Source organism: Cebus imitator, unplaced genomic scaffold (assembly GCF_001604975.1).
Source record: "Cebus imitator isolate Cc_AM_T3 unplaced genomic scaffold, Cebus_imitator-1.0 Scaffold9, whole genome shotgun sequence".
Lineage (NCBI taxonomy): Eukaryota > Metazoa > Chordata > Mammalia > Primates > Cebidae > Cebus > Cebus imitator.
The window spans coordinates 2,956,339-2,968,032 of NW_016107324.1; the positions used below are offsets into that span (position 1 = coordinate 2,956,339).

The 11,694-nt window shown below is 35.2% G+C and overlaps 1 protein-coding gene across 3 annotated transcripts in view; it reads right to left on the reverse strand.

Moving 5' to 3' along the window:
• XKR9 (XK related 9) overlaps positions 1 to 11,694 on the reverse strand; it is a 71,281-nt gene that overhangs the window by 52,371 nt on the left and 7,216 nt on the right. For 2 of the 3 annotated variants that reach the window (XM_037744253.1, XM_017544605.2), the window contains exon 2: positions 7,497 to 8,043. In XM_037744253.1, coding sequence (XP_037600181.1) covers positions 7,497 to 7,768 — 272 coding nt within the window. In that variant the 5' untranslated portion in view covers positions 7,769 to 8,043. Of the gene's footprint in view, positions 1 to 7,496; positions 8,044 to 9,759; positions 9,810 to 11,694 lie in introns of all 3 variants that reach the window. The other variant, XM_017544606.2, reaches the window with a different exon arrangement.

The following is an 11,694-nucleotide window of genomic DNA, read 5'->3' on the forward strand; positions in this document are numbered from 1 at the left end:
AAAAAAAAAACTACCATTTGACCCAGCAATTCCATTACTGGGTAAATACCCAAAGGAATATAAAGCATTCTACCATAAAGACACATGCACGCAAGTGTTCACAGCAGCAGTATAGTATAGCAAAGACATAGAATCACCTAAATACCTGTCAATCACAGACTGGATATAGAAAATGTGATGCATATGCACTATGGAATATTACACAGCCTTAAAAAAAAAAAAAAAAGATCATGTCTTTTGCCAGAACATGGAAAGAGCAAGAGGCTATCATCCTTAGTAAACTAACATAGGAACAGAAAACCAAATACTGCACGTTCTCATTTACAAGTAGGAGCTAAGTTTTAAGAAGCTATGAACACAAAGGAAACAACAGACGCTGGCATCTACTTGAGGGAGAGGGTGGAAGGAGGGAGGGGAACAAAAAAGATAACTGTTTGGAACTGAGCTTAATACCTGAGTGATGCAATAATATGTATAAAAAGCCCTGTGGCACATGTTTATCTATGTAACAAACCTTCACATGTACCCCTAAACCTAAAATACAAATTATTAAAAAGAAAAAAGAAAAACAATGAAAGAAAATCAAAAACAAAAAGAGGAAAGTGTTTATCTACCTTGCATCCTTCCCTAATGCCTACCCTAATTCAATATTCTTTTTCTTTTTTTAAATAGGCAAAATATTTAAATAATTAAAAAATTAGAAAGTGATAATGAGAAAACTCTATCATACTCCTATAACCCACTTTTATCCTTCCTATGACCACAGAATTCAGTTATTTAGTTTCATGTGTACCCATCTAGGGTTTCTTCATGCAGATACAAACAAACATAAGTATATATTCATTTTCACCATCTTTGGTTACACAGATTGTAACATACTATATCTCCTATCTGCACCTTGTCTTTTCACTCAAAAATAAATTCTGGATATCTTTTCATTTCAGTACATAAAGTACTTTATCATTCTTTATGATAGTTATGTAGTATGCCATTGTATAGTATATTACAAACTCTATCAAACTAAAACTGTTTTCAATATTTTTCTATTACAAACAATGCTACACTTTAAAATTGTGTGCATATGTCAGTTTACATGTATGTAAGTATGATAAATTTCTAGAAGAAGCAGCTCTTGGGCTAAATATACATATTTGCAATACAGTCAAGCTACTTTCCACAGAAATTATACTAATCTATACTCTATTAAACAAGGTATGAAAGTATCTGTTTTCCCATACTTTACTAAGAGAATATATTGTCATTTAGATTTTTGTCAATCTAGTAAATGGGAAATAATATCTCAATGTAGTTTTAATTGGAATTTTTCATGAATGAGGCTTAGCATCTTTTATATAATTTAAGACCCATTTGTATTTTCTTTTCTATGAATGATCCTTATTCTTTTCCCACTTTTCTATTGGGTAGATAGTCTAACTTTTTGACTTCCAGAAACTCTTTAAATGTCAGAGGACTAGCCCTTTGTCTCCTACAAGTTACAATTCTTTTTCTCTGTTAATGTTGTTTTTCTTTGGTTATGCTTTTATTGTGTATTTTAGGATTTTCGATTTTGTTTATTAGCATGCATTTATTATAGTCAAATCTACAATTGTTATAGCTTCTGGATTTTGAGTCATGGTTACAAAGGCTTTCCCCATTTCAAAGTTATAAAGGAATTCTCCCATGTTTTCTTTTATAGTATTTTACATTAAATATTTGATTCATTGGAAATTTATCCTGCTATCTAGTATCCTACCTAGAAATATAACATGTTATCTTAAAGTATCCCAACTTTATAAGTTAATAAAACTTTTACTGTTCTCATGCTGCATATTCTGGCTATTGCTTCCTTTCTTTTCTAGTCAATTTAAAAAAAAAAAAAAAAATCTGTGGTCTGTCCATTCATATGGCATACAGAGAAAAACTCATTTACCGCCCTTGTAATTTGGATGGGTGATAGGGAGAACTCTTGCAGATTGTCCTTTCGAACTTTCTCCTGGCTTGGAAGAATTAGAACCCATATTTTGTCACATCAAAAAGTGTGACATGACAAAGACACATACAATATTTCACATTTCTCCCAGTGTCTACCTCTATGTTTCTACTAATATACTTCTGAAGATTTCACCATCACTTCCACATAACGAAGATTTCACCTCCACTGAAGAGACCTCTTTTCCAGATCATGTGCCATGGTAGGGCATAGCCTAAGCCTGACCTTTGGGTAAAAACTGTCATCACCAATTAAAATTTACATATTTTATTTCCTTTTAAATGGCTACCCAGTTTCCCCAACACTTATAACAACTAAACACAAAATCAGTAAAACTGTACAATATCTGAATGGCACTATCAACTACACTCACTAAATTTCATTTATAGAATACTAGAACAATTGCAGAAACACATATGTTTCGAGTGTACATGAAACATTTATAAAGATGGACCACATGTTAGACAATAAAATAAATCTAAATAAATTTCAAAAGATTGAAATCATAAGAGTATGCTATCTGAACACAAAAAAATTAAAAATCAACATTAAAAATATCTACAAAAGACCCAAATATTTCAAAAAACATTTAATAGTCTAACCCTTTAGTAAAAGACAAAATCACCGGGAAGCTAAAAAATATTTTGAACTAGACTGGGCACAGTGGCGCATGATTGTAATCCCAGCACTTTGGGAGGCCAAGGTAGGAAGATCACTGGAGGCCAAGAGTTCGAGGGCAACATACTGAGACCCTATCTGTACAAAAAAATTAAAAATTAGCTGGCCCTGATGGCACATGCCTGTAATGCTAGCAATTTAGGTGACTGAGATGGATCACCTGAGCCCAGGGGTTCAAGGTTATAATGAGCTATAATGATCCTGTCTCTATGAAAAGAAAAGAACAAAGGAAGAGAAGGGAAGGGGAGGGGAGGGAAGGGAAAGGAAGAAGAGGGGAGGGGAAGGAAGGGGAGGGAAGCAAAGGGGAGGGGAGGGGAGGGGAGAGGAGGGGAGGGAGAGAAATCCTGTCATTTTCATTTGCAGCAACATGGATGAAACTGGAGAACATTATGTTAAGTGAAAAGAGCCAGGCCACACACAAAGACAAATTTCACGTTTTCAGTCAAATAAGAGAGCTAAAAACTAAAACAAACTTATGGAGATAGAGAGTAGAATAATAGCTACCAGAGTCTGAGAAGGGTAGCAGGGAGTCAGGTAGAAGTGGGGATGGTTAATGGGTGCAAAAATTTGGTTAAAATAAATAGGCTCTAGCATTTGATAACACAACAGAGTGACTAAAGTCAACAATAACTTACTGTATATTTTTAAATAACTAAGAGTGAAATTGGAATGTTCCTAACACAAAAGAAAATAATAAATACTTGAGGTGATAAATATCCCAATTACCCTTAGGTGATTATCACACATTATGTATGTCTGAATCAAAACATCACACGTACTCCAGAAATAAATACACCTATTATGTACCCATAATAATTAAAACTGAAATTTTTTTTAAAAAAGAAGCCAAAGAGGAAAAAACACCAAAAGGAGTAAAGGTAAAAATTACATTCAATTTCTCCTTAGAAACCATTCAAGCAAGAAGAAAATGGATTTGAGAGGCCAAAGGAAACAGATCACTTGAGCCTAGGAGTTTAAAACCAGCCTGGGAAACATGGTGAAACCCCATCTCTACTAAAAATACAAAAATTGGCCAGGCGTGGTGGTACACACCTGTAGTCCCAGCTACTCAAGAGGCCAAGGTAGGAGCATTGCTCAAACCCAGGAGGCAGAGGTTGCACTGAGCCAAACCATGCCACTGCATGCCAGCCTGGGTGACAGAGTGAGAATCTGTCTAAAAAAAGAAATTCTGTCTCTACCAGAAAAAAATACAAAAATTAGCTCAGTGTGGTGGCATGCACCTGTAGTCCCAGCTACTTGTGGGGCTGAAGTGGGAGGATCACCTGAGCCCAGGGAGTTAGAGGTTGCAGTGAACTGTGACTGCACCACTGCAGCACTCCAGCCTGAACAATAGAGTGAGATTCTGTCTCAAAAAAAAAAAAAAAAGAATGGAGTAAAATATTTAAACTGTTCAGAGAAAAGAAAAAAAAGAAGGAAGAAAGAAAAACATCACTCTGAATTCTGTGCCCTGTGAAATTATACTTCGAAAGTGAAGGAGAATAAAGATTTCCACAAACACTGGGGGAATCTGTTGCCAGTCGACTTGCCTTGTAAGATACGTTAAAATAGATTCTTCAAAGAAAAGGAAAATGTTACAGGTCAGAAACTTGAATCTATTAATATATAAAGGAAGAGTACTGAAGAAGGAATACTTGAAGATAAATAAAAACTTACTTTTCTTATTTTTAATTGATCTAACAGATAACAGTTGGTTCAAAATAGTACAACAATATATATGATTATATATACTTATGTGTGTATGTTTCTATGCTTATGTATACTTATGTATAAGTGAAATGAATGATAGCAATGATATAAGTATTGAGATGGAGAAATTAGGATTATTACATTCCATAGAATGTATCAGAGAGAGTTAAAAATAAGAATTTTTAAAATCTAACATAATAGTCATGTTAAACACAGTGAGAAGATATAACTTACATTTAATTGGCATCCCAGAAGGGAAAGAAACACAAAACATAGTAAAGAAAATGTTAAAAAATATAATGGGTGAGAATTGTATAGAACTGATGGAAGATAATAGTCCACAGGATCAAGAGGACCAGCAAATCCTAAGCAAGCGAAATAACATCTACATCTAAACATATAAACTGTAGAAACCCACAGATAAAGAGAAAAATCTTAAGAGCAGCCAGAGGAGGAAAAGACAAACCACTTTCAAAAAGCAGTAATATGACTAAAATCTAACTCCTCCAGAGCAACAAAGGAAACCAAAAAGCAATGGAATATAATACGCAGAGAGAAAATAACTGCTCATCTAGAATTCTATAGCCACTAAAATGTCTCTCAAGAAAGATAATGAAATAAAGACATTTTCAAACAACCAAAAATTGAGAGGTGGTATCACCAACAGACCCTCAATAGATGAAATTCTAAAGGGAAGACCTCAGGAAGGCAGAAGAAAAGTAATTATAGGTCCAGATGCGGTGGCTCACGTCTGCAATCCCAGCACTTTAGGAGGCCAAAGCGGGTGGATCACTTAACGTTCAAGACCAGCCTGGCCAACATGATGAAATCCCATCTCTACTAAAATACAAAAATTAACCAAGTGTGGTAGCACATGCCTGTAATCCAGGCTACTCAGGAAGCTGAGGCAGGAGAATCTCTTGAACCCAGGAGGCAGAGGCTGCAATGAGCCAGGAAGGTGCCACTTCACGCCAGCCTGGGTAACAGAGCAAGGCCCATCTCAAAAAAAAAAGTAATTCTAGATAGAAGTCCAGAGATTCCAGAAGAAATAAAAAATATGCATAGTAGTAAATACATGGGTAAACATAAAACAAAATTTAATCAAATTTGACTACATAAAGTAGAAAAATACATAATAATATAATCATCTAGTTGGGGTAAAAACAGGCATTAAAATGCCAGCAATGTATTAGTTGGGAGCATAGTAAACGGAATTCTAGTGTTTTGAGGTCTTTAAATTATCAATGTTAACAACAAAGGTTTTGTTTTACTTTATACTTGGAACAATTTAAGACCGCACATTACGCACTAGACTTCTAGGTGGGATACAGTATATTGGAACAGACCAACGCTCCTGCCAAAGCAACTAGAGAAACTATAAACCGGGCTGATGTATCTATAAATGCTTGTTGTCTGAAAATATTTGCTGATTCTATGACTAAGAACAAGAGGTTGAAAACCTGGATTTTGTCCAAGCAAAGGGCTATTGTTAGGCAAGAAGGAAACTAGCTAGGTTTTAGAGGTCTTGCTAAGCTGTTGAATGAGGAAAGACTGAACCAGTTTTTCCAGCGACACACATGCCAAAATCTGGAACTATAACATAGAGGCTAAAAGCTAAGCAGAAAGTCTTGGAAAAGCAAAACAGGCTTTATGGCAGTCTTTTGGTGCCAAGATAAAAATTAGTGTTTGGGATTTGTGGAGGTGAGACGACCACACCAGGCTCTCAGTTCCCTAGAGACCACAAACCAAAAGAACCTTAGTCTAAATGCCTGCCAGAGAAAAAGAAAAATAGCAGCATTTGGAACTTCTATGATCTTTTATATGCAATGTATAATATTCAATCAAAAATTACTAGGTATACCAATAGACACTGAAAATCAAGGCAATTTGGCCTTTCTTTTATAATACAATTTATAATTTATAACACAATGTACTTTAAAGTCTTCATTTGAATGCTGATGAAAACATTTCTGCAGATGTACAAGTTTTTCATTATTAGAATGGCAAATAACAGAGAACTGACCATATTTCTAAATTCCTTGAACTTTCATCTTTCTTCAGAACTATTAGAACTACATAATTAGAACTGCACAAGTAACTTTTATCTTTCTTCAGAACTATTAGAACACATAATTCTCAATATTGCTCATACAGAATACTCATTTAATCTTACCTATTATATATGTATTTGGTCCTCGGCACTAACTTTTACTCTATTTCTCTAAACATTTTCATCTTATTGAGGATGTGCAGTTCAAAAATTGACTTTCAATACCAACAACTAAAGCACTTTCTTTCCAGCTTTTCCTAAAACTTGTAAACTTCTTTCTCATTGCACATTCTGCTTCTTTTACATACTAAAAATGTAATAACTATAGCTTTAAAAAGACAAAATATGTGAAAATACTTTGAAAACTGTAGGTCTCCACATAAATACAATGGCATTATTCCTATTAATTAATATAAGAAAAGCCTGGAATTTTTTTTAATACATTCAACTAAGGGTCATGAATTTGTTGCTTTTTAATAGAACGGAATCAAAAATGGAATCCCTCTAAGTAATAATGGAGAGGTCATATAAAATTAAATATACAGATAATCATGGATTTCTCAGAGCCTATTTCGATTCTAGTTTCTCTACCTATAACATGATTCTTAAGATTGTTTTTATTTCGGTCTATGACTCCGTACCTAGCTAATCACATAGCTACTGTATTATTGCAGCAAAAACTTCATTTAGTTAAATCAATCGTAAGTAACAAAAAAATGAGTCCTCTCTCAGTTACAAGTGAAATATCATATTTACACAATCAGACTTAGAATATACACAGAAGATAAAAGTTCTGTAAGAGATAGAAATAAGTCTTTTTCTTTCTAATGAAAACTGAGTATCTGTCAGAAAAAGTAACTTAATTAGATAAATTAAAACATCTTTATTAATAAACCTGGAAAATTTTGACAGTATGGCAATGACTTACATAAGCACAATAGTGAAGAGGAAGTAACATTTGTGCTTCATGCAAATAAGTGATCTTTGAACATTTGACTACCCAGATACAAAAAGGTAGCTTCTGTTTGGATAAAAGAAAAACAGTGGTAATAATTAAACATATATGCTCACCTTGTAAAAATTCCTCCTTGCAAGCAATGAAGTAGAAGAAAACAATGCTGACTTTCTTGGCCTCCTTTCTTTAAATCAGCCTTGAACCAAGAATAACTAAAACACTGAACCACAAGTGTTCCAAAAAGCATAAAGCTTAATGCTAAAACACTAAAAACATACTGTCCTTCATGGAAAAATCTGACGGATACCCATATGTCCACAATTAAATCAGTTATATATATTATAATGCCAAGAACTGACATCATAAAATTCTGCTTACTATATTTCATTATGAATGACTATGGCTTTTTGTTATCTACTTTTTTCTCTCTCACAAAAAGGAAAAAAAAAAAGCCAAACAAATATTAGTATATCATTTGGTATAGCACTGAATTTTAATTTCTACTCCCTAAATCTATTTAGAAGAAAAAATAAATATTATGAAATTGGAACACTAACACCAATGTGACTGACTTTCTTTTCTAAATTTCTAATCTAGGTCCAGTGTTACAAGGCTTTATTCAATCTTCTGTTTCACAGTGATCTTCATTACAGATGACAAGACCTAAAATGAAACATATATTTCAGTTCTAAAATATCTTAAGTATAATATCAAAAGCATTAGGCAATGATTTTATCAAAGCTCTACTTTTTCTAAAGATAATATATTACCACTAAATACAGTTCTTGTAATAGCTTTGGGAAAGTCTCAGAAATATACTTGATAGTTGATAACTTCCTCTCAGCATATTTATGTTTCAAAAATATGACCTATGCACAAAAATATTTACAACAGGACTACTTATAGTGGCAAATTGGAAACAACCTAAATGTTTCAACATAAGGAAATGATAAAGTAAATAAAGGTACGTTCATAAAATGGAATATTACAAAGCTACTAAAATATATGTAACAAAGTTACAATCATTATAAAAATTTGTAATATGCTTTTGGCCCAGCAATTCCATCTAGATTTCTATCCTAAGGAAATATTCAAAAATGTACAAAAAGATAATCTTTGCAGAACCTTTTTTTATAAGAGTGAAATATTGAAAACTACCTAAATGACAACTGAGAGGCCTAGTTCAATAGGTTATGGTACATCCATATTAAAGAATACACCATGAAGCCTTTAAAAAGAGTTAAGTAGCTTTGTATAAACTCACTTAGATCTTCAAGATGCATTAAGTGAAAAAAACAAATCCCAGAAAGATAAATACTGTATAACATTTATGATTTTTAATTATATATAGAGAGAGAAAGGGGATTGAGACTAAGAAGCAAATGCAACTTCAGTTGTTTTCTCTCCATATCTCTATATTTTTTGAGGTTTTTTTTTTTTCAAACAGACCTGTACTGATGTTGTTGGGTATATAATTTTTTAAATAAAAACAATAGTAAATGATACTTATGAAGAATCTCAATGACTGGAGATAATGTTTATGCTATTAATAAAAACTAACATGTACTTACCACTACCTGCCAAGCACCGAGTAGAATGTTGTATATAAAATGCCCCAATTTAATTCTTCTATCACTTAAAATATAGATTCTACTATTATTATCACTATTTTATAAACATAATCCAAATGAATACAATCTGTATACAATATTTGACTCAATGGTGGTTTTTTGGTTTGTTTTCCTAATTAACTGTCAACATTTCACAAAAAATGCAAATGTTTGACTACTATCAAAAAACAAAAAGATCTTCTATACTAGACTACTCCTTCATGAGCAGTTGCTTTAGATGGGTATACTCTCTCCTGTTCATCACAGTAGCCATTTCGCCCATTTCAGTCATTTCAACAGCTGGGTCTCAAAGCTAATAGAGCTACCTACCAGCTGTGTGTCCTTAAATGTGTTTTTTTCAGCCTTATGCCTTATTTTCTTCATCTAAAATGTGGAGAGAATAAAGGTATATACCTTATAGGGTTATTGTGAAGGTTAAGAAAGATAATACATGTAATACATATAAACCCCTAGAAAAGGTCTTTGCACACAGTTAGGGGTCAACAAATGTTAGTTGTCATTATTACCTTGCTGACTGCTTGCCTGGCCTCTGTAAGCATATGAGTTTGCGATCTCTGACTTTACTTCATATAATGTTGAGTGAAAAAGTACTATGGTATGATCTCAAAGGTAAGCAGGGATAAATGAGATCTGTGGCCCTGATCCAATAGGACTAGTGTTCTTACAAGAAGAGGAAGCAACACCAGAGGAAAGGCCATGTAAAGACACAAGAGGGCAGCCAGTATAACCCAAGGAGAGAGAAACTTACCAGAAACCAACCCTGCTGGCACATCGATCTTGGACTTCCAGTCTCCAGAACTGTTGAAAAATAGATTTCTATTGTTTAAGCTAACAAGTCTGTGGTCTGCAATGGGAGCCAGACCAGTCAACATACTATATTTCTATAAAGAATATTTGTTGCTTTAAACACACCAAGGAGAATGTTTACTAAAAACACATACACAAACTAATACTTATTGCTTTCTTATCGTTTTATCACTTATAAATATTTTGTTAAAAAGTCTTCCGAATAATAGAAAAAGGTATATCATTCTTCTCACAGAATAACAGTTATGATCACTGTTTCTCCCGTCAAGAATGTTATGGCCAACATGATAGGAAAAAAAAACATTTTAAAAACTGAGTTTTCAAGGCATTCAAGATGTGGACTGGCTGCTTCTAACAACCTATGCCCAGATGTGGGAGCAAGGAAATGACTTAAAATTTGAATTTACATTTAAACAGGAAGCAGAGCATAAAAGTTTAAAAAATTTGCAGCCTGGCCAGGTGAGAGAGAAAGAAAAAGCTTCTTCAGAAGAGGACTTCAATGCGGCTGTAGAGCAACCACTTGCTAAAAATATTTGCATAACTAAAAGGGAGCCAACTGCTAATATCCAAGACGATGGGAAAAGGGCCTCCAATTCGTTTCAGAGATCTTCAGGGCAGCCCTGCCCATCACAGGCCCTGAAACCCAGGAGGACTGGGTCTCAGGGGCCAGGCACAGGGCACCACTGCTCTGTGCCACCCCAGGACACTGCTCCAAGCATCCTTGCCACTCTGGCTCCAGCTATGAGTCAAAGGGGCCAAGGTACAGCTTGGGCCACTGCACAGGAGGGCATAAGCCATAAATCTTGATGGCTTCCATGTGGTAATCCTGTAGGTAGGCAGAGTGTAAAAGTGAAGGAGGCTTGGCAACCTCCCCCTAGATTTCAGAGGACATATGGAAAAGCCTGGGTACCCAAGCAGAAGCCTGCTGCAGGGACAGAGCCCTCACAGAGAACTGCTACTGGGGCAATATGAAAGGAAAATGTGAGGTTGGAGGCTCACACAGAATTCCCACTAGGGCGTGGAGCTGTAAGAAGGGGCTACTGTCCTCCAAACTCCAGAATGACAGAGCTACCAACAGCTTACACCCTGCACCTGGAAAAGCCACAGTCACTCAACAACCTGTGAAAGCAGCCATGGAAGTGAATTCTGCAAAGCCACAGGGACGAAGCTGCTCAAGGCCCTGGGAGCCCACCACCCGCACTAGTGTGCATGGGATATGGGGTGTGGAATCAAAGGAGATTATTTTTCAGCTTTAAGATGTAATGACTGTCCTGCTGAGTTTCAAACTTGTGTAGGGCCTGTAGCCCCTTTCTTTTGGCAGATTTCTCCATTTTGGAATGGAAATGTTTACCCAATACTATCTTGGAAGTAAATAACTTGTTTTTATTTTACAGGTTCATAGGTAAAAGAAACTCATTTCCAAATGAGACCAGGGACTTGGGACTTCTGAATTAATGTTGCAATGAGTTAAAACTTTGAGGGATTATTGGGGAGGCATGATTGTATTTTGCAATGTGAGAAGGCCATGAAATTGGGAGGCCAGGGGCAGAAGGATATAGTTTGTCCCCACCAAACCTCATGTTGAATTGTAATCCCCAATGTTCAGGTGGGGCCAAGTGGGAGAGGTCTAGGTCATCCCTGATGTCTTGGTGCTGTCCAATAGTGAGTCAGTTCTCATGAAAGCTGGTTGTTGTTAAGTGTGGCACTACTCCGTACCTCTCTCTATAGCTCCTGCTCTCAACATGTGAGATGCCTTCCTCCCTCTTCACCTTCTGTCACAATTGGAAGATTCCTGAGGCCTTGTCAGAAGCAGATACTGCTGCTATGCTTCCTGAACCATGAAGAACTACAAGCCAATTAAACCTCTTTTTTTTTT